Below are 23781 nucleotides of genomic sequence, written 5' to 3'. Positions count from 1 at the left end.
AGAGGAGTAGTAGTAATTAAAAAAAATAAAAATAAAAAATAAAAATGTAAGAACCACAACTTTTGGCAGCAAGCAGTGCTAATGCTATGCTATCTGCTGTTGCAGCCTTGGGAGAGTAAAAAAATTGCAACTTTTTTCTTTTCTTTTTCTTTTTGAGTTGGGTAGTGTAGTGTACTAGTGTAGTGTTTTGTTGTGTTGGGTTTTCTTCTTTATTTTTATTTTTATTTTTATTTTATTTTCTTTCTTCTAAGACAACTTTTGAAACACATTTTTGTGCAATTACGTGCTACCATGGGATAAAAAGAGGATTTTTTTGGAGAGACATTTTTGACTAGATAATTCTTGTGTGAGATGAGTATATGGTAAGATATTATTATGTTATATTTCATTAATTATTACTCCGTAATTTAGTTGTGTCATCTAGCGTGATCATTTATTGAGTTGAGTAAGATTTGAAATATTCGTAATACAGTAGTTAATTGTAAATTCAACTTGTAACTTTGATGTTTTGAGGTCAAATTCTTTCCAACTGCATCTTCAGCATGTGCTTGGTTCTAAAATCTCTTACATTTTCGCCACAATTCCAGGTATTTAATTAATACTTGAATGTTTTTTATTTGTTTTAAAATTATATTGGATGATTTATTTAGAGGAAAAATTAAAATAATAATGGACTTTGAAGTCCATCTACTATGTTGGCGTAAGCATTAGCCGTTGAGATATTTGTCCCACGAAATGAGACCATCTTATTCCAACATATGTCTAATTATATCTTGCTAGCTTGTAGGGAGTAAATTTAGTTAGCTTGAGAAAAACGCTATTCATACTACCCACTTAATAATGATGTACACAAATTTCACTAATTGAATTCTAATTTAACCTTTCTCAAAAACACAATAAGTACTATTGTGGAGTGCTAAATTAACGTAGAAGGTGTACTACGTAGAAATGTTCTATTAATGTTATTTTTTGTGCATATACTCCATAGAAAACACCAAACAAATACGGAGTATATTACAATGACCAATATGAATAAAGTTTCAAATCTCAAGTCTTTACTCTCTAAATATAAATTGCGTAAGACTTAACCAATCAAGTTAGTTCACATCCATACCAAAAGATTTTAAAAACGATAATATAGTGTAAGATGTTTAGAAACCGAATTAAGGACTTTGTTGAACTAACAGCCCTTTATTAACTTCAGGTACTCTCTAGTAATTTTGTAAAGTATGTGGGTATGTCCTTAGTTCTCAACTTCACACAAGTAATGGACAAAGTAATGACTGTTAAGGATAAAGCATGATTCAGATCTAATGTTAGGGTAGTAGGAGTGATATTATCTATGCCAATCCCACGAAATTTAAAAGAGAAAGAAAAGGAAAATGACTACTCAATTATTGTATTGCCTTGTTGTGTGCACGAGTGCAACCATTTGCTTAGTTATAAATTTTGGATATTTGGAGGAATTGCAAATAATATCCAACTATTATTAGGCCAATGATCATACTAAGATTCTTGCTTCTTCTTGGGCAAAAAAAGAAAATGAAGGATAATGCTAGGGTAGTAGGAGTAATATTAGTAAATCAATGTTTAAACTGCCGTTAATGTTTAAGCTCAAACGTTACATGTTTGAAGCTTTTAGTGATTATATTGCTTATTTGAGGGAGACTTGAAAAGGCATGCATGCCATGACATGATTATAAGTGGAGGAGCATGGATGGTGTATTAGCTTAATTGATTAGAGTTTTGAAAGGCGATGTTCATGATTGATTGGGATCAAATTCCTTCTAAATCATTTATTCTTGTGACTCTTTCTGGAAAAAAAAAGTTATATTTGTTAGTAAGTTACGCCTTGTTCTTTTAAGCTTCTGGGCAGAGCAGTGCAGATTTCAGCATATCTAGGCTTCCACACATTGCGGAGCAGAGCAGGGCGGGACAAAGCATAGCAAAACAGGACAGAGCAGGGCAGGACAGAGCAAAGCAAAACAGAGCAAAGCAACTCTAAATAACAGGCCTTAGTAAGTTACCAAACCAATATCTCTCGCTTGTCATCCTAACTTAGGTTGGCAAATTGAATTAGACCACTTAAAAGTACAAAAAAATGATAAAAAAAAAAGGCAATATATGTTCAATTCAACTTATTTTATAAATGAACCATATCAAAAATAAATTAAATATTATCTTTCTATTCGCAATTATTTATCATCCAATATATTTGATTTTATGATTTACAAAATAATGAAAATTTCTTATTTCGATAGCTACACATTTTACGTGCGGCTAGTCACACCATGTGGCCGCCTTTTAAAAGAACAAAGTAATGTATGTAATACTAACGAGTAATCCATATAACACTAACGTAGTAACCCATGGTTGGCCATAAGAATTTTGTTTCGAAAACGCATATTAATACGAATCTAATGATATCTCTTTTGATAACTTTTTTACGGGCCTATTCTTTTCTACTTATTTTCTGTTCAGTTCAACTCCAATCAATTCAGTTCCTAATTTTCTTCTATCGTAAATATTCAGTTCAGTTCAGTTCACTTAAGTTGAATTCAGTAAATCAGAACATGACTGTACAATAATAATAAAATAAAAAAAGCGTACACATTAAGTTAAAACTTGATCAACTTTAAAACTTACAAGAAGAAATTGAATCAATTATATTATGTGAATTGAATAGGGTTGACAATCCCTGACCCAACTTGAACCTGACCCGAAGTTATTGAGGGAAACCTGAATTCGACTTGATCCAAACTCGAACAGCCCGAATTCGACCCGATTTGAACTAAGTTTCGTATTTCGTAATAATGTTAAGTTTTACACTATTTTTGATAGTTGCTTAACATAACTCGAAATCGACCCAAAATCTGACTTGAACCTGACATACTGACTCGAACCCGACATGCTGACCCAAATTGCAACCCCTAGAACGAAATATAGGGTCTGTTCACATTTACTAAACTGAACTGATTGGAGTTGAAGTGAACTGAACTGAACTGAACTTAGCTGAAATGAATATTTTGTGAGAGAGGAAAATTAGGAGATGAACTGAAATAAACTGATTAAAGTTAAACTGAACTAAAATTAAGTAAACGTGAATAGGCCCATAGTCTTAAAGTACCTTTTTATCCCGGTTTGATTGCACAATCTCAATTGTGAGGGGTAAACTTTTTTATTAAACCAATTGTTTAGTATACATATTCAAATTTTAATATCACAATTCCTTTGTTTGAAGTATTTAGCTTAGTCAAGGTCAACCAAACCAAATACGGAATACGCCGTATCATTAATCATTATCCAAACCAAAGAATAAAATAAACCAAAGGGCAAAGGGTCATGTTAATATTGTCAGTAAAAATCAGAAAATAAAATAGGAGTATCGTAAAATAATATCCCCCAGTTTTTTTTTGTTTTTTTTTTTAAAAAAAAAAAAGAAGAAGTGGATTTTAAATAAAGTGGCAAGTGATGAGCACGCCCCTTTTGGCATCACGTGCGAAAATCACTATTTTAACCTTCTATATATGCAGGATATTAAAAAATTATAAATAAAGTATATAAATGCATAAAATACTGATCATATACACTTCCCAAGATCACCCAAATATCTGACATAATTAACCTTACCGTACTTTGTCGTGCATTTTCTTTTTAATTACTCTAGGAGTTTAGGCGTTTGTTATTTCGAATTGCGATTTTCTTATTTTGCTGATTTAATGTGCTTTGCTTACATCTGTTATATTTTATTTGCCCACAAGATTAAAAATAAAAAAGACTTAGGGCCTGTTCTCTTGCGTTGAAATTCAGTTAAGTTAAGTTCAGTTCAGTTCAGTTCAGTGCAGTTCAGCTTAGTTAAGTTCAGTTCAGTTCAGTTCATTTCAGTTCAGCTCAGCTCCTAATTTCCTTCTCTTATAAAATATTCATTTCAGTTAAGTTCAGTTCAGTTCGGTTTAGCTCAATTCAGTTCAGTTCAGTTCAGCTGAGTTCAGTCAATGAGAACAGTCCCTTAATTTATTCGGTCGTATATAAAGACTGTCCAATACTCATATTATACGGACTTATGAAATGTATATATGCGATACATATTTACGAAGGATCATAATATACTGTCAAAATGCTTTTAATCTTGTTATTAACCTCACAAATAAAAAATTAACTCAAATTAGAAAACCACTTAGGAATAAGCAAATGGGGACGGAGAAAGTATTGATTTGACCTTTCTTTGCAATCCCCTAAACCCAAACCCAAACCCAAAAAATTTAAGATTTGGTGTTGTTGCTATAAATCTAATAACAACGGTCATCTATAATCTACACCATTGATTTGGTTTGAAAAATCCAATCGGACGGTAGTAAATAAGAGGGGATCAGAAAAGTATAGTATAAAGCATGGATGTAGTGACAAATAAGCACGAGGGTGAGTGGACATTGAAATTCCCTCACTAATTTTGTGTGTAGGGATGAAAATTGGTGGGTCAAACTATCCTTTTAATCAAAGGGCATGTTTAATGTTTCTTTATAAACCAAGTATATTCCAGGCATAATCACTAATTTATCTCACTTATTGGCTTATCCATAATGTTTAGTGGCTTAAACTAATTCACATGATTTGATCTGATTTAACTTACGTTGATTTTGAAAATGAATTATTCGATAGCGCTATATGTATCACTCCGTAACAATATTTAAGTTAGCAAGCAGATAACTAACTACTAATAGAGATTTTGTTATCTACCAACAATTATTGATGATGTGTACCATTTAAGGTACAACATTTAGCTGTGGACATACTATTCATACAAACAACTATTTCAATCGCCACTCATGCCCTTGTTAATAATATTTATGATAGTTTTCAATAACAAATGCTATGAAATATATTCTACTCGTCTCATTTTACTATCATGATTTCTCTTTGACTAACTAGTTAGGCCATAGACTTTCATGAGAGTGGCTTTTATCCTAGTATCATAGTATGGTCTACATGACCAATTGGACATGCGGTCAATCTTAGGAGCTTTATTCTTAATTGCCTCCACACATTTTGTGGCATTACATAGGTAAACATAATTACATCCCGTTTGCCCCATCTTATATTACCTGCTACATTTTTCATACAAGCTTAGTCACATATTTGTCTTTTAAAATTCGTCGATCGTATATAATTTGTTTATCCTACTTCTCATAGAATTCAAGAAGTCACTTATTGATATTATTATAGATTTTAGTCATTCTATAATTTTGTAGCAATTATTGCTTGTATACAAAGAGGTATTTTGTTTTTTATATAAAAAAATAACTTAAAAGTTTGAATGGAAAGAAGCAAGTCAAGTTAATGAAGCCAATTGTGGGCAAAAAATTACCTAACTACCTCTGGGAATTCCTTAATTGCATGTGGGTCCATAATTTGATTGCCCAGTTGAATATGATTTCAGGGGCCTACACGAAAAAGCCCAAACACTGGCCTAATGCTAAACAGAAACATCTCAATCCATTTTATGGCCCACATCACTGGGCTTTAACCCAGGCCAACTTGTTCTACTTTCTCAGCTTCATAACAGCTCCAACATAGTAAGTCCGGTTCGATTCAGTAAAAATCAGTAACTTTACAGACTACTGTAATAAATTTATCATTTGAACCATAAGTTTTAATACCAAAAGTTAATTGTCCGGACCTTCTTATCGAGTTTATAATTAACATAGTATATATTTTACATGACATACTAAAAGTAAACGTTCTTAAAATGTTAAAGAATAGATTAGTGCATAATTTCCTAATTAAGACATAACCTAGTTTCAATTTCCCTTCCCACAACAACCAGTCTATGGAGAAGTGGGTTGTGGGGGCAATTTTGCTAAAGTGTGAGTCTATGAAACATAAAAATCCAACAGTTACTAACTCCACTATTGTCTTATAGTATCGGATAATTACTACTCTTATGAGTCTTATCTGGGAGACTATGATGTTTGTATATATGCATGCACATGTAATCCAATCAACAAATCAAAAATCTCACTTTTCAAGTGAAAATCTCGTGAATGGGTGGTTTTCATTCTGTTAGAACTAAGGATTTCATCTCTTCCTATTCTGGTTTATAGTTAGGTTTGGACTGGATCCTCTAGGGTCGGTCTAATGTCGATATTAATAGAGTATAAAACATATTTTTAGACTTCAACCATCAAATTTAGCTTTTGGTTGAAATGGTCCATTAACATGGTATCAGGGCCAACGTAATACAAATATTACAAGTTCGAATCTCATCCACCCCTCACTTTCCCCCTACTTTCAAGTGGTTTAGTTGAGATGGTCCGTTAACAAATACACTAAAACTATGATTGTATTTTTGCACAAAAAAATCTATACTAAGGTGAGATATTGTTATATTATTACTTATAATATTTTAGATACAGTAGGAACAAGCAAACAAATTATTTTGATCTTAATAGATTTAGTCTATACTTGACAAGGTGAAGCTAAAAATGTTGGAAGTAAAATGAAGAGAACATGTTTCGTGACATAAAGTCTATCAAATACAAGTATAATTAATAATTCATGAATAAAACGAGAATAAATAATTGTATGTATAGTATAATATATCACTCATAGTTTGTCCAATATACTACAAAGTAGATTTTTAACATTGCATTGATGAGCCATAGTCAATATCACTTTCAATGCAAATCTAAAATAAGATACTTTGTGTTTGTTCCGTATCATTGTCTCCCGCAAAAAATACATGCCATTTCCTCCTAGTTGATATGGGTCCATTTTATGAGCTTACAATAGGTCCCTCCCCATCTCCCTCCAAGTTTAAATTTAGGTTTCATAATTTGCTTGGTGAAAGTTTCATCATGTGCCAATTCATTGTACTTCTCATGGAGTTTCATGTAATCCCGAGCAATGTCAGCTTTCTAATATAAAGCAGATTTATTGGTATTTTACGTGATTTTCTCATGAATTTTGTAGGAGATAGGATTACAATTCAAATATTTATTATATAAAGAGTTGGGTACTAGTGTGACGACATGTGCCCCATGTTGTGAGGTAAAGGTGTTGATATTTATGAAGACTAAATTAAGTGAAATAAAGAGTTTGTGACATAGATTCAAATGAAATACAAGAATGACGTTGGAACAATTATGCATGCTTGGAGAGTTTCATGTTGAACCAAAGGATAGTATATTCTTTATACAACCACAAGGATGGGCAGTGATCGATAACAATGGCATGCGCCAAGAGGTAGTAGAAAAGCCTTGAATATTGGAAAGTCAGCACCAACAAAAGGCTACAACATAATGTAGCAAGTGCAAAGAGAGTTTGTGATATAACTCATATAAGTGAAATCAGTAGTAGCTTAGCCTTGGAGAATTGGACTACATACCATTTTGACGACTTCAGATTTTGTATTGTCAAATTTCATACATAGAAACTTACTCACTTTAAGGAAGCATATGTGTTACGTGACATCTCTCTTGTACATCATGCCATATTGGCACACAAATTTGAACTCTTGACTATGAATTTTTTTCATTCTTTTCAATGTTGTTTGCTAATTTTCATTACTGAGATTATATTTAGAAATTCAAATAATAAAATATTATTGTGCACGAGTCACATACTTATAAAATTATTAATTAGGTCAAAGTTGAAAAATTAGGCATCCAAAGCACTAAGGGCCTATCTGATTTACAGAACAGAGCTGAACTGAATATTTTATGACAGAAGAAAATGAAAAATTGAACTGAACTAAACTGAATTGAAGCTTAACTGAACTGAAATAAGCTAAAGAGAACATATCCTAAAGGCCTAAAACCATAAACCATGTGTTTAATTGAGATATTCCAAGTTTTTCAACCTTATGACCTATGCTCATTAGGAGATAAAACAATAAAACCCAACCATTAAAAGCCCATATTCTCAACCCAGCCCAGCCCAACACAACACAACAACCTTCTCTTCTTCTACTCTTCCCACAATCCCCTCCTCAAAAACACAACTTCGGCTTAAACAAAAACCAGTAAAACCGAGGAGAGAGAAAATCAACAACTCGAAGCTCTAACAATGGCGGCACCAGACGTTGAAGCAGTCGACTTCGAACCAGAGGAAGACGATCTCATGGACGAAGATGGCGGCGCCGGTGACGCCGACGGATCTCCTAGGGCTTCGCATCCCAAGCTCAAATCCGCCATTGCTGGCGGCTCCGCTGCTGGATTCGTCAAGAAGACGAAAGGTCGTGGTTTTCGTGAAGAAGCTGATGCTGAGCGTAATAGTCGTATGGCTGCTCGTGAATTTGAATCTCTTGATTCTGATGGTGGACCTGGTCCCGCTCGCTGTTAGTTTTCTTCTCTCTGATTTTGCTAATTTGTTCAATTTGTTTGTGTTTATTGTTGTTTTCGGGTTTTGATAGTCGTTGTTAGGGTTTTAGTTGATTGAATTTGTTTATGATTGTTAGGGTTTTGGGAATCGATGCTTTTTTTGTTGTTGTTGTGTAATTGGGGAATTAGGTTGTGATTTGTTGAATTTATGGTGGAATTAAGTGTTAATTGGGGATGTTTAGATATTTGTGCGCTAATTTGTAAACTGTAATGTATACTAGTCTCGATTGAGTGCTAATTGAATGTTGCAGATGAAATTAAGGTTTAGGTTACTAGTTGTCGAAGTATAGGGTTTCGGGTTCTGGTACCAAACGTAGCAAGTTAGTTCTTTTGGAAAACTGCTAACTTCTAAGCTAGCATTTTTCGATGTCAACTGTATTTGTTTTGAACTGCCAGGGTTTTGGAGATAGATTTTTAGTTTGTATTTTGGGTAAGGTTGTGATTGATTGATATTAGTGGAGGAAGTAGGCGGTTGAACATCGTACGAAGTATAAAATGGTTGTTGTTTTTCTGTGTCTTACAAGAGTGCATCTTATAGTCTTGATTGAGTGGAGTTTATTCACTGTTACCGTTGGTGATTGAATGGTGCAGCTTGAATTGTAGTTTAAGGTTGAAAAACCAATTGGTTAATACTTAGTTTACTTTTCAGTGAAACTACAGTTTATAAACCATTTTTAAAACGTTGTAGTTTGAGGTCTGACTGTGAGTCTGTTACTTGGAATTGTGAGGGAGCAATTGAAACCTTTTAAGTTCATCATCTTTGGCTGAATTCCTTCATTGATTTTAGCACCTTCAAGTTTCTTTTTCTGTTTAATCTTGGTGGAAGGTTTACATCTTGCTTGTCTACTGGTGTTGGCTGTTAATGTATTAAGGGTTTTTAGGCTGCTCCCGATATGAACAATAATGTGGTAAAGATCTCACAAGCTAATTATCGATTACTTTCTATTTTTACTTTCTTCATGGACTTTTTTATTAGATTAAACAAACATAATATCTTGACCTTGTATGGAAGTTGCATCAATGTAGAGATTTCAATATATATATATATATATATATATATATATATATATATATATATATATGTAAGGTTTTGGATAACACTGGTTTTTTTTAGTATTATGGTATATCAGCATAAATTTATGATCGACTTTCTTATTTCAAATGTTTAGGGTGAGTTTTATCAATACATTTACTCTTGACGATGGAGCAAGTACTTAGAAACCCTTCTTTCTTTATCCAACACTCATAGATATTTTCATATCTTACTCCCGTACTACCAGAAAGAATTGGAAATTACCTTTGCACCTTTAATTTTGGGATCTTGCCAAGTCATGCATCATGGTATAAAGGGTGTATATATTCGTAGTGCAGTCCAGCAACTCCTGCCTCCAACATAACTTGTGCATTTTGACAAAGAACTGCAATTAGTACATTTAAAGTGTTATAAGAGCAATAAGTTTACTTCATTGGCTGTATTGTTTAACGACGTTATTCTCACTTGGGGACTTCATGTTTCTTATACTTGAGCTTTTGGAGAAGCGTAGGTTTGTAGCTGGCTGTAAAAAGATGACTTATTGAAAGCCTGATGTCATGCATCCAACTATGTTTTTTTCCACTCGCCTGCATTAAGTACATAGGTACCATTTGCCAATTCTTGTGCATGGAAAATGTTTTTTGCCTTACTGAGACCACAAAACTCAGTGTTGATAGTTGAGGACATGTAGGTTTATTGACCTTATTATTTTGTGCTACTTAATCTGATTCTAAATCTGATTCTAAACAAAAACTTCCAGCTTGGATATATAGAAGATCAGATTTCTTCTGTCACTTACTTTTAATACAGTTACGACTTTCTTATATTTCTCCACTCTGATTAGATGTTTTGGTGAGTTTAGATTCATTTACGGAGGCAATGTGAATTTTATATTATGGTTCAGAGTTAGGATTGATTTATGTATTTTGGATGTCCCGAATTTTTAAAAATTGTTTTCATTATGGTTGAACCAAATCATCACGAGTTAAAATTTACTCCATAATTTTTCTTAGTTTTTTGAATTAACTGAAAAAAGAAATGGTAGGGGAAGGTAAAGATCATTGTAAGTGGGGAATAAAGGGAGATTTGGGGATGGAAAATTGGTTGGAAAGGAAATAAAACTCAAATTTCCAGAAGAAAAAAATTTTGAACCCTTTGGATATTTTTTTTGGCCACAATTTCCTAATGGCAAATTACTCCATATAACGTATTGATCCTTAGTGAAATTAGTAGTAATAAAAGTGGATGAGCTTATCTTTCCTTGATCGTCTAGAGATTTATTTAATTTACTTTCTCATGTACTGCTGATAGTTTGTGGTTGTGGATTTCTATTTATCTTGGTTTTCTTTGTTTGTTGTTCAAGGTCTTGAAGCTGGAATGAATTTTGGTTTTTTTGTTTTATGAATTTATTTTTACTAAAATTTCTGCAAGCAAAATTCTAACGGAAACTTTTCATTTTCATTGCAGCAATCGAAGGCTGGATTGTACATGTCACAGGAGTGCATGAAGAGGCACAGGAAGAGGATCTCCTTAATGTCTTTGGAGATTTTGGTGAGATTAAGAATTTGCATTTGAATCTGGATCGCCGTACTGGATTTGTCAAGGTGTGATAGTTGTTCTCTCTTAAAAGTGTATTGGTTGTTTTGATTTGATGCGTTTACCTTTTTTATGCTGACTCTGAAACTGTATCCAGAAGTGATTATTGCTTGAAAGTCTGCTACTCTGCTGTCCATTCTGTTATGTAGTTTTGCTGATTATGATTAGTTTTGTTGATTTGGTCAAGCATACATGTAAGTGCAAATAATTGGTCTGTGGTTCAAGACTATATCTATTGTCAAGGATCTTTGGTGGCGCTGTTTGTCATAGGTTCTAGTATAGTCCGTGGTTCCTTTTAGAATGAAGAGAGGAAGGGGTTACATGTCCCTTAGCATGTAGAGATAAGAGGATGAAATATCGTGATGAATGATTGGTCATTTTGGAGGATTTTGACGGTAACTGAAGTTTCTGAGAAGGGACTTATAACTGGTGTCAACTTTTTTCTTCCGATCCACTTATTATACATTACTGGTGCAATGTGTAGCGTGACTTGTTCAGAAGTTTTTTTTTGTTTGGTCAATTGGGATTGATGACAAAAATCTGTTTTGATCGCTGCATTTGAGGATTAATTATTTGGTGAAATTCCTGAGATATGTATGTACCCTATCTCGCTTGATTGGACAAATGTAGTTTTACTGAGGTTTATATCAATTTGGCGAGTTTTAAAGGTTGGAGCCAGTTGGGCAATATGTTATGCAATATGATTTGTAGGTGATTGATTTGAGGGTGTAGCAGTTTATGTGAAGGATGTTTTCTTAAGCACAGGGAGAAGAGGCCTTTTTTTTTGTTTGATAATGTTATATTTTGTTTATTTTTAAGCTTGCACATTGCTTATTCCGCCATTTAGATTTGGAAAAGATCCATGATGTGACTTGGAGGGCACTTGAGAAAGCATTAGTAATGAGAGACCTTATGGACCACAGCACCATAAAACTTCAATTACACTTTTAATTACTTTATTAGAGGTGCATGCAAAGATAGAGCTGTTGGAAAGTATGACTGTTAAGGCCTCTAGCAAATATTTCTGTGGAGCTCTATGTAGTATGTTCTATCCACCCACCCACCCACCCACCCACCCACACACACACAGGCAAAAAAAAGAAAAAGTCTAATGCATGTGTATGAAAACTGTAATTCAACTTGTCAGATTGTTGAAGTTCATTAGTCTAATAAGATGTTTAGGCTTTAGCTATGTGATGCTTTGATCTTGGTTCAAGCCCTTAGGCATGGGAAGCTTTACTTGGAGCTGTGGGGTTCTGAAGAATTTTGGTGACTTGGTTTTGATGTAATTGGAAGGTATTCTGAGCTAATGCGAAGTAAATATTTCCTTTCTGAAATGAATAGAAGCACCTAATTTGCGAGTCAATTTTTGAACAGACTTCAAAAGGTTCATCTTTCTGCAAATGATACAACCATTTCAGCTGTCTACACTGGATAAGTGGATAGTGGGGGGTGGTCTGCAAATGTGCGATTCTGTATGTATGCTTATTGTCCTGGTTGGTTGTGATGCTTCGCTTTGGCTTGTGTTTGACACATGACTAGTCTGTAAATGGCTTAAGTTTGAGTTTCTATTGGACACTTCCCTTTCCCATGTTCTGTTTATTGATATGAATCTGTTAAATCCTGCTAAAAAAAGGATCAGCTTCTTTTCCTTTTTTTCTTGGAAGATCAGCTTTTTTTCTTGCTGTACCTGGTTTGTGGAAAATAGTGATGTTCCACAACTCTATACAAAGCTCTTGGGGGTTTCGAGGTGGTTGTGTTGCTAGTTCTGTGGAGGTGCTTATCTGATCTTTTCGTTTTCTATGTGTACATGTTGGAAATCTGCATTTAGCTTCGTTCTCTATTCTTGTAAAAAATGTTTAGCTATTGTTTCACCACCTTTTATGTTCCAGTTTTTGGTTTGGTTTCCTCATATAATATTTTCTTCTTGTTTGATGTTTATCTTTAGGGTTATGCCCTGGTTGAGTATGGGAAATATGAAGAAGCACAAGCTGCAATAAAGGAGATGAGTGGTGCCCAAATGCTTGAGCAGCCGATAAACGTTGATTGGGCTTTCAGTAATGGGCCTTACAAGAGGAGGGGCAACCGTAGAAGGTTTGTCTTTTTAAGTTTTAACAGTTATTAAGTTTTGGAATTTCTTGGTTTAATACTATGGCTACTTCATTGGCTTTCCAACTCCGTTTGGTACCTGATTATTGTTACTTTCTAGAGTAACTACTAGCTTTTTTTTTTTGATGCAAGCTGGGGAATAGATTAAAAATAAAAAGGTTTAAAGTTTACAGAGTAGTGAGGGAGGTCTGTCCTCCAATAAAACATCAGCTAGAAAGATAGGACAAGAGTTTAAAGACATCAGGTTACAATCATTAGTCGCACTAACTCTACATTTCTTAGCCAAAAGGTCAGCTGCCTTGTTACATCTTCTAGGTTCATGGCTGATCTGGACATTAGGTAGGCACCTCAAGCAGGTCCTGCATTGTTTGGCAAGTAACATGTTAGTAACTACTAGCTGTAGCATCTCTTTTTGACTTTTTTTTTTAAAAAAAAATCTAATTAACTTATCGACTGTTACATTGTTCTTCTATCACTTTGTTTAAGCAATGCTCTAGTTCTTCAGTTGCTATGAACGAGTACATGAGTGGGATATATCTAGATAATCTGTATTGCACTTTTTGCTAATCAGTTGTTTTACACTCCTATTATAGATGCTTTTGCCTCCACATGTTTGACAAGGTTTAATTTATTAATGCAGATCCCCTCGTGGTCACCGATCAAGGAGTCCTAGAAGACGATATTAAATCTGTTTGTTGCTTTTGGAAGTTGTGGATACCTCTCCTGATTTCGAGTTCAAGGCATGTGTTGGAGCTACTTTTTTTTTTTGGCCATGATAGTGAGGCATTAGTGTGTACGAGTATTTGTTTACTGAATGATTCATCCTTATACATGCTTTTGTTAATGAATTCTCAATTATGGAAGAGTGGCGGTTTGGATATCATTTTCTCAATGTTGAGTGTACACTATTTCTTACTTGTATTGATCTAGGTTTTTAGCCGTATGACTACTAATTTTATATTTGTGGAATTTGTATGGTTATTATTCTTTTAACTAATGTGTGTTTTCCCTTTCCCCACCCCAAAAAAGGATCTATTGCTCTGAATCTCTGATATGAAATTTCTGAAGCTCTACAGACCAAGCGAATATCTATTTGCCTAATGATGGCGGCTGGTAATGAGATTATATAATTCTTGTTCTCTCGTCATCCAAGCTTATTGGCATGATGTGGATGAGTTTTAAACGAATTCGATTGTTGATCTTTGTTTCTTACTGTATTTTGTAATAAGCAGGTAAGCTGCTACCCTTAATGGGGTATTTACAAGTGAGGTGATTCTAGTTGATATACAGAGTACAACTTTCCACCCAAGTTGGCTTCAGGGCTTGAGAGTCCACTTTCACGGGAATTCAAGTTTCAACATCAAATGTAGTTATAAGTAGTGTACTCTTTGAAGAGGTGTGGCCTTAATGAATTTTGAGTCAATTTATATCTACAAAGTTATAAAGCCTCCTTTGAAAACGTATGCTAGTGTTCTTTAATGACATTGCAAGTGTTCTACTGTTCTTAAATGACATACATTCTTTGCTCAATGATTTTAATTGATGCAGATGAGCGTAAAACTGTTTTAGTAATCTGCTCTCTATCAAATAGTAGTATGTTATCAATGAATTGAGTATACATACATGTGGAAAATGTGTATGCCACGAAATTCTAAACCAATTTGTTACGATATAAAGACAAATTTGCTTTCATAGTTTTCAATGAATTGAGTGATCACCTAGAAAGAATGCTTGTTTGATGGCTCCACTATGTATAGTATAACCGTATAAGTAAACTCTCAAATCTTAATAATGTGCTAAATACTTAGATAGCTTCAAAGTCATTTCAAAAAAATAATTAAAAGATAAGACAGTTTCAAAGAAACAATTTCACTTTGTGCATCTTTGTATTGTACACAGTATATACCAATTTTATAGGCAAAAATCTCGATGCTAAAAATATCTCGAAATTTTGACAAGAAAAATCTTAACTACTTGTATATTCTATTAACCGAAGATTCATTACAAAACAACACTCCGAAAATGGAAGCTACAGTACAAAATTAGACAACCACTTCCTATAATAGAAACTTTCTGTTAATCATCAACTGTAAATCCCATCCTTGAGAATTAATTTCACCCGCCAAATTTGTGAAAACCTCATTATCAAGCTCATAAAACCCAAAACTTTGACTCCCAAATTTTATCATAATCTTTCCTTCACTCTCACAATCTCCACCGTTGATTTTAATCAAATGGCCCAAAATTCTTACATCATGATGATTAATTCCCATAAGATCAATTTTATATTTCTTTACCCAAAAATTTGGAAAACCCTTGTTTTCTTTCTCCATCATCCAAATATCCATGCTCGATTCCCAAGGTAATCTATCTGTTAAACACAGGAAATCCCTAATTTCAACCAAATCCAAGCATTCAACTGAACGATTTGAGCATGATTTGGGGAAATAATTCAACCCAAAACCCTCCATTTCAATGTCAAAAGACATGATCTTTATGTTTTCTGGGTTGAATTTCTTTTCCCCAATTAACCAGTAAAATTTCTCATCAACAAATGCATAATTTTTTCTACCCAGAAAATCAAATGGGCAAATACCAAGATTATTCCACTCGTCTTGTGATTCGAACCCGAGATCTGAACTGGGTTTGCTCAGAATTTCACACATTATTTCCTGAGTTTGACAGTAATGAAAATTGTCAGATTTCTTTTCAATGGTGTAAAAATGGAGGATTTTGAAAACGTTTCGAAACGAGGAAAACCCAAATGCCCACCCAAATGATGAATCGAAACGACGACGGTTTGAATTAGGGAGATTAGTGATTCTCATGGTAATGGGATCATAGAGAAATGCATTGGTTTTTGTGATTAAACAGAGGATTCCATTGCAGGTTAGGGTTGAAACTAATGATTGATCAAAATTGGTTGAAATTTGAGTAATTGGGGTTCCATCAATATAGTAGGAAGATAATTGGGTTGATGGGTTTTCAATGATTTGTTTAGTGAAGAGTAAAATTGGGTTGATTTTGTGTTTTTTATGGTAAAAACCTCTGAATTCTGGGTTTTGATGTAGATAAAATAGCCATTTCTTACAAACACAGCATAATTGATAGAGCTGTTTTAATGGGATTCTTGATAAAATGTCGAAAATTATGTCTTTTGGAAGGTTGTTGAATTCTAATGATTCTAGTTCTTCTTCATCCATTTGGAGAAGAGGGATAAGGAAGAAGATGATGATGAGGAGGATGTGGATTTTTTTTCAATGAGCTTGTGATTATTATAGAGTTGGGATTTGCTGACGGGGTGTGAGATTAAGATTGATCAATATCGGATATTAACTTAGACTTTCTCTTTTTTGACGATTTTTGAATTAAAATTGAGGAGTAATAATGTAAGAAGCTTGACTTGTTAGAAAGAACAAAGAAGCTCTAAAAGTTGTTTCTTACTAGATTGGTTTACCTTGATTCATTGACTATAATTGAGATATGATACAAAGATAACTCATGACTACACGTCATAATTAAGCTTACATTAATGTGTATGTCCAATAATTAATGTTAATTTTCTTGACAAAATTTTGAGACATGGAAGAAGAAAGTTTCTTTGGAGTGTTGATTTGGTGAAATTTGGTTATGACGTAGTACTTTCTCTTGAGAAAATTAATCGCGGTAGTAGTAGCCGCGATCTATGGAGATTAGGATTTAATTAATTCATATAGGGGTAGCATTGTAGAACATGTTGTGGATTTCCCATCTTGTCCCACTGTGTATCTCATCCATATGTCCTTTTCAATTTAGAGATCAGCAACTATCTATTAACATAATGCAAATGTACTTGTCTCTCAATTAATAGAAAACTAATGATTTATTATTCTTCTTGCAGATGGGGGTTCAGCAGTAGGTTGGGCCTCTTGCCAACATCACGATTCGATTCTAGATGTGTCGTAATAATATGATTATTGAGACGATAATGACATACGCACAACTATAATCATGTGGTTATAGAGTACATCAGTAGAATTCTGAATTTATTTGACTCAGCCCATTAGTTTTCATTGCATCTATATTCTGATATTGTTGAAGTTTCTGCTTTTAATATTAGAAATACAATAGTGTCAATTTTACAAGAAAGAAAGAAAATGAAGTGTCTAACTTTGTATGAAACTGTACAGTGAATATTGAAGACTATTTTACAGGCAAGCCTCTTGTAGCTTATGGCATCAGGCTTCTAAGCTGCATCTTGTCCTGCCGTGCTAGATTGAGGGCGAAAAGTTTGGTGTCATTGCTTTACTATGTACAGTATGGTTACTATGGTATATTTCAGTATCTCCTAGCTTCTGTGCTTCTGCATTGTATGCTTGCTACAATCTTTAAGGTTCTTTTTCTATCTGTATCTTCCAGCTTCATGATGCAGCAGCAGCCCAGAAATTTTCCGTACATAGGCTTGTGGGAGTTGCAATTATTTTTGACCATATCCAATCGGATGCCTTCACTTGATGCATCTCTGCCAACTGTCATATGACAAGGTGAGCATTTAGCTACGACTGTTAGTGAGCAATATAGCTTTTTTACGAGATTCACAGTCTATATGCTTCAATTTTATGCAATGGAAATTGGAAACCATTGAATTTTCTGTCTTAAAACTTTTCCTTGTACAATGGAAACCATTGAAATTTCTGCCTTAAACGTTAATTGTGTCATGGTTATTTTGCAATTATTGAATAATTTACAAAGGTAAAGAAATGATATCTTTGTGATTAAATGCTTACTCTGCCATCCCTTAGCTCAAATATTACTTTATTTTCTGCTGAACGAATTGGCCTTGTTGATGCCACCTATGGTCAGATGATTCACATATCACAATATCAGTTATCAACTTATCATAGCAGTTTAAATTGTGCAATAGAGTTAATAAGTACATCTGAAACTCACCTTAGGATCACAGTTTTGGTTTGTCTTTCTTAGTTTGGGCTCTTCTGCACTGTCCACACTAGCAGTATCGAAACAGATGCCTTTTTCTTTCCAATGCTTCAGCTTTTCCTCTCTTTCTTGTTCAACTGGTGTATTTTCTGAATCTGGAAATCCACAGTTTCTCCACTTCCATTCTCCTTGGTTGAAGTGCCTTAGGTAAACTTTCCCGTCTGAGCCAACTAAGAACAACTGATGACCCTCAAAGCCTGGCCCAGGTGCTCCAGCTATTCTCACCCCATTTGGTGTGCCATGCTCAACCCATACCCATCCATCAAGTGAGTTCCATTGATATTCTACTAGTCCACCATCTCCTGAAATCATGAAAAGAGAGCCCTCCAAAGATAGTGCTGATGGCCTCATAGCTGTCCCGGGCAATCTTGAGAGAACTAGGTGCTGAGATTGATGATGTTCATGCCATAATCCAGACAATCTATTATATTGATACAATCTTCCATTCCTTCCGATGACAAAAATTACCTTATCCCTGCACACTTCTTGGTCTACTATTGTTGCAATCTCTGTATCTGCAGGGCTTTTGCAGTCTTTCCATTTAAAACTCCTGAGAGCAACCTAGACAATAGTGTCTGCTGTTAGTCTCTTAGATAAACTCCATTGTAAAAAAATATTGGCAACTGTTTTTAGGGAGGCATAATGAGAGGAGATCAGGAGATCAATTTACATTGTTCCAGCCTGTAAAGGGAAGCACGAAGTTTTACTAAGAATTTCAATCTTAATGTTTGGATTTCCCCACTCTTTTTATCTTCAACCTTTTTTAGGGATATGGGAAAGCCAATAACAAACCAGTACTACTTTAGGAAACATGACAATCCACTTGACATCCTCAAATACTATGTGACTATTATCCCTGGATAGAGGATGACAAGATGTAGTTAATTTGAACTCTGTAGTTTAGGTTTCATTATTTTGTCACTGGGAAAGCATTTAGAATGCTTATTTTAGTTTTATTTTTGATGGCAATGACTAATAAGAAATAAACATATAGTTATGCCTCTAAGCTTTAAAGCAACAGAAAAAAAATAGTGATTGTTTCCACTTGGAACATGCAATTGAGCAAACATTAGTATCTTGCATTTTAGTGCTTCACAACTTACAGTGAACTGCAGTAGTGTTCCCTTCTTGCTTACAAAATAAATTGCATCATTTGTCGTGACTTTCTTTCCTGTACCGTGGATCCTGTCCCATGGAGGGCCACCAATTATCTCTTTCCCTTTCTTCATGGCAGTACAATTTATCCACTGCAACTCATTGTTGCTTCTCTCTCTGATTAGCAAAGTACCGTGGATGTCAACTAAGAACAGACTCCCATTATAGCTCCCAACTGCACCCTGCATGGCTGTTGGGTGGTCATGCTTCAGCCATAGTCCAATGTTGTCGTTGTAAAGATACTCAAAAGTCAGGCCACTACTTGACACCAGGAAAAATGATCTACCTCCTTGTATCACTCTCATGCCAAAGTTTACATTCACCCAATTCTCTTCCAATTTATGCTCTTCCAATGGTTTTTCTAGGTTGATGCCTGATATATCGGGGATCAAGTAGTTCTGTTGCATTCCCTTTCGCCTTCTTGTCATACTTCTTGTGTTTGTGAAATCATTTGTTTCATCCTTTACACCCATTATGCAATTGGAGGGTCCACGGTCCTCAGTACAATACTCTGCATTCCATCCTTCAGTCTCAGGGGCATCTAATATTGACCAAACATACTTCAATGACAATCTTTTACGGATACTGATTTGAGGGTTTGGTCCTGAATATTCACCGCCTAAACCTGATAGATGAAGTTCTGCAATCCTGCCGTCATCTAGTGGGAAAAGGATCCTACCAAATTGATATGGTATCCCTTCTACACCTCTTGCTACCTTTGCATGTGGTGGATGCATATGATTTACCCATGGCTCTTCTAGTTGGTACTCTTGAGCCACTCCTTTCAGGACACAAATATAAACATCAGTTCCCTTGTTTATATATATGTTTTTTTCAATGTATTAGAGATTAAAGGCCGATAAATGCATAATGATTTAGGAAATGTCTCTCGTACAAGCTCCCTAGAGTCTTGATGAGACTCCATGCAATTGATCATCCAGTTTATAACTACCTCTGTCCAGACTTCAGGATAAAAGTCACTTACATAGTATACTCTTTTAGGATCTCCCGATTAACTTTATTTTTCTTATTACATATAGTAATGGTTAATGATATTTCCACTATTAATACTAATTGACGGGCAAGTATAGTAATGATACAAACTAATTGATGGGAGAGGATAGGAATGACCCAATTATATAACGTGTCTTTTTCTAAAATCTTGTCATATCTTAGATTAGGAGGGTTTGAGACAATGTGATTATTATTAACTCTGGATGGAAGGTGTGTTATATTAGATTTTCACCAAGACGGATTCTTTTAGGCATTATAAGCACAAATTTCCTTGTAGAGGCTATGATTTCTTTCATATTAAAATTTTATACCTATGTTACTAATCTCTATTCTATGCTACACCTCATATAAGCATTGTCTATAACTCTAAATTGATGTTACATAACTTGCATTATCATATTAAAGAGGAATTCTGTGTTAAAATTGGTGAGAAGTCTAAATTCTAGAGAGCTTTATTCTGTTTTTCCTGATTGTTTACCTGTTTGTTTTCCTGCTTGATATTCCAGTATTGAGCCTGATGCGGTTGTCAGGAGCACTGAATACTTCTCACTGGATTCATCTTCTGGAACTGGTGTAATTGATGTTAGGAGTTGATCTTCTGGACTCCCATGTACTATCCATTTCCATTTTCTCTGGTTCAGCCGCCTCTCAACCAGCTTACCCGCCTGCATATGCAGATAAAGGAATAGCTACAGTGAGAAGATAGACCTGAGGATGCAGTGTTGAAAATCTTAGCCCTGAGACTAAAACATCTGCGATGAACATTTTTGTGTGTGTGTGTGTGTGAGTGTGTGTGCGCGCGTGTGTGTAGAAGGGGAATCAATGAAGTATTCTGTATAACATAATTCTTCTGTGTGGAATCAATGTGAATATGTAAGAGATCTTTCCTAAACAAGTAATTGATTTATGAATTGTGGTTTCTAATATGTTGTGACAGAAATAATACTACTATTAGTCTTATTTACTTCTAATATAGTGTGCTTTCGTAAATTCAGTTGTGACATCATGAGTTCATGACAACTAATTCTTGGTGGAGAAAATGTGCACTCTTGTCATGTTTGAGGTTACCACACCTTGTTCAGCAGAAACAGTGATATTGAAGACGCTCCTCCTAGTCCTTGAGCACTGCAACCTCTTGATGGTAGCAAGGAAGTATCTTCTGCTGACCCTTCTTTCCATACGTGCTTCTTCCATGGTGGTTTTGTATTTTTATCATGCTCATAAAGGTCTCCTGCCGAACTATGGTATGCAAATTTCATATCATATGTTTCACAATTTTCATCAATGCTTTGTATTTAGTCACTATCTATGCAGATTTAGGTAGGAAGTTGCTGGAAAGAATAGCAGATAAAAATAAAATTCAATTTATGGATATTTGCTCCTGAGTACTGAAGGGACATTTTTTGGAGACACATGGAGTGTTTGTTTGCACTTTTATTAGCTCACCTGATTGTGAATATAAGGTTTGATCTGATTGTACCAACATCGGCTATTGCTGCAACATCTGCTCCTGGTGGCTGCCCATAATTAACCCACCTGTTTGTGTTCACAAAACAGAACATGTAAATATCATCAGTGACACATTCAACATCAGCTTTAGAAATTTCTGTTCGTGAACAGGAAGTTCAAGCAAATTCTACACTGATCATATATATAGTTCATAGATGTACAAGTATTGAATTTATAACAGAAATTTGTGGCGTACCTCAGAGGTTCAACCTCTGCAAGTTCTAACAGTGATCCATTTTTTGTGCAGAAGTAAATTCTCCTGAGGGATGGGCAAATTTTGTCAGTCATTCTGAATTTCTGATTATGGAAGCTGTTATGCTCAACACAGCTTGAGCAATAAGAAAATCCAACTACTCACTCCCCATCTTTAGTAACAACTCCAGACTTTATCAAACTTTGCTCTATTTCTCCTCTTGTATTGTGATCAGCTGAAGCTTCAAGCTTTATCCAAACCAGTTGCGAATTTTCAACCAGTTGCATCTGAAAAGGTAAGGAACCATCAAAACTGAAAGCAAATGCAGACCAACCTAGTATTAATAAATTATACTAATCGGACTCTCATTCAACCTCAAGTACCCATGTCAGATCCTCGAATATCCAACATATGTATGGACAATTGACACTTGGAGTGGTATCAATGTTTGACACCAATACCCAAGTTCGAGTAACATAGCTCTCAAATTTTCACCTGATATAAAAGAGCATTGCAGTCTATTCACATAATGATTGTCACCTAATTGTTAGATATATCTGAGTCTTATTATACACTCACAGAACTGTACCTGATATAGATACCCTGCTTCAGAAAGAGCAAGAATAGTCTGATTGACAAAGAACACAGATGTTGCAGGCTCTGCAGATGCAGGCAAATCGTGGGGAGCAATCACCCATTGTACACCATTCCAGAATCTCTCATAGATTGACCCACTCTCACCGGTGATCCAGACTGATGCATCAGACATTTTTGTCAAAGAAACGCGCTTCCTCAAAGGTAAAAGTCTTTTGTAAATTTCCTTATTTGCTTTCCTTCCTGTATTATCACCATTCCTCGGTTGACTCTCACCTTTCTCTGGTGCTTGGCGGATAGAACCTACAACGGTACAATTACCATTGATACAAGTAACCAGATCATAAGGCAGTTCCACAGGCACCCAACTGTCTGTTTTCCCATCAAACCGAAAATACCGGTTGATTTTCGGCCTTGGAGGGGTTGTGACAGACCCAAAAGCAGCAAACCAAGTCAATGATAAGCTGCTAACCAAGATTATTGACACCAAGTATGCATCTGACATGATTATTATGCATAAACATTCAGAAAACAAGGGGAAGAAAAAATCCAAGACTATACTACAAAAAGGAAGGATATTTTTGTGATAGAAAGGCAGGTATTTGAATTGTTGGTTGTTCTTATGGTTATGGAGGGGTGACCCATATGATATGGGGTCCTTAACTAAAACGGTCCAAGCTATATTTTATGAAAGCTTATTTATATATGCAAAATTTTTTGGGGGACCATAAAATGGGAACTCAAGTGGGGTTATCTGATCATCAGAAAACGGTCTTCACAATCAACTGATCTAGCTACTAGTAGATCAGAAATACAAGAGTTGGAGGAGAGAGTTGGTGGTTAATGACTTAAATCATAAGGTAATCGTTCTTTCGGTTTGGAATTAATAGTCATATGTACACTTAGGGCCTGTTCCGATTTACTGAAAAAAAACTGAGCTGATCTGTTATGAGAGAAAGAAATTAGGAACGGAACTGAATTGAATACAAATTAAGCTGAATAAAATAGACCCTTATTTTGAAATATATGGAAAAGTTTTCATCTTTACTAAAATAGTAATTTTTCTTGAAATATTATTGAGTCGATGTAATCTATGTTTGGGTGATAAATAGTATGTTATTTTGCATATATTGATTCGAATAATAGACAAGATTTTTTTCGTGAAATTAATTTTGGAAGGAGCAAGTTAAAAAGAATAATTAGATTTATGTGGAATTGCTTTA

The 23781-nt window shown here is 34.7% G+C and overlaps 3 protein-coding genes and 1 long non-coding RNA gene across 5 annotated transcripts; 2 read left to right on the top strand and 2 right to left on the bottom strand.

The window, feature by feature from the left end:
* Positions 1-7975: 7975 nt before the first annotated feature.
* Positions 7976-14109, top strand: LOC145628470 (RNA-binding protein Y14-like). The gene is made up of 4 exons (XM_081680767.1): positions 7976-8335; positions 10879-11015; positions 12956-13101; positions 13757-14109. Exons 1-4 carry the CDS (start codon positions 8065-8067, stop codon positions 13800-13802), a joined length of 600 nt encoding a protein of 199 aa, XP_081536893.1. The 5' UTR covers positions 7976-8064; the 3' UTR covers positions 13803-14109.
* Positions 14110-15040: 931 nt separating this feature from the next.
* LOC145628468 (F-box protein At3g07870-like) lies at positions 15041-16411 on the bottom strand. The gene has a single exon (XM_081680765.1). It carries the CDS (start codon positions 16317-16319, stop codon positions 15174-15176), a length of 1146 nt encoding a protein of 381 aa, XP_081536891.1. The 5' UTR covers positions 16320-16411; the 3' UTR covers positions 15041-15173.
* Positions 16412-17126: 715 nt separating this feature from the next.
* Positions 17127-23063, bottom strand: LOC145628467 (uncharacterized). Of its 2 annotated transcripts, XM_081680764.1 has the most exons (11): positions 22554-23063; positions 22130-22251; positions 21968-22030; positions 21709-21798; positions 21336-21501; positions 20741-20927; positions 19874-20029; positions 19197-19789; positions 18046-18654; positions 17883-17948; positions 17127-17624 (listed from the first exon to the last, which is right to left on the bottom strand). In XM_081680764.1, exons 1-11 carry the CDS (start codon positions 23061-23063, stop codon positions 17517-17519), a joined length of 2670 nt encoding a protein of 889 aa, XP_081536890.1. In that variant the 3' UTR covers positions 17127-17516. The 2 variants fall into 2 exon arrangements, with proteins under 2 accessions (XP_081536890.1, XP_081536889.1); XM_081680763.1 differs by having other exon boundaries at positions 19197-20029.
* Positions 17297-23061, top strand: LOC145628469 (uncharacterized). The gene is made up of 7 exons (XR_014111451.1): positions 17297-17426; positions 17515-17639; positions 20769-21135; positions 21258-21506; positions 22019-22259; positions 22613-22762; positions 22859-23061. It is a non-coding gene; the product is annotated as an uncharacterized LOC145628469 (long non-coding RNA).
* Positions 23064-23781: the final 718 nt, after the last annotated feature.

Source organism: Chenopodium album, chromosome 4 (genome assembly GCF_948465745.1).
Source record: "Chenopodium album chromosome 4, dcCheAlbu1.1, whole genome shotgun sequence".
Lineage (NCBI taxonomy): Eukaryota > Viridiplantae > Streptophyta > Magnoliopsida > Caryophyllales > Amaranthaceae > Chenopodium > Chenopodium album.
Note: the sequence above shows the minus strand (reverse complement) of the source record. Positions and strands in the feature narration are given on the sequence as shown.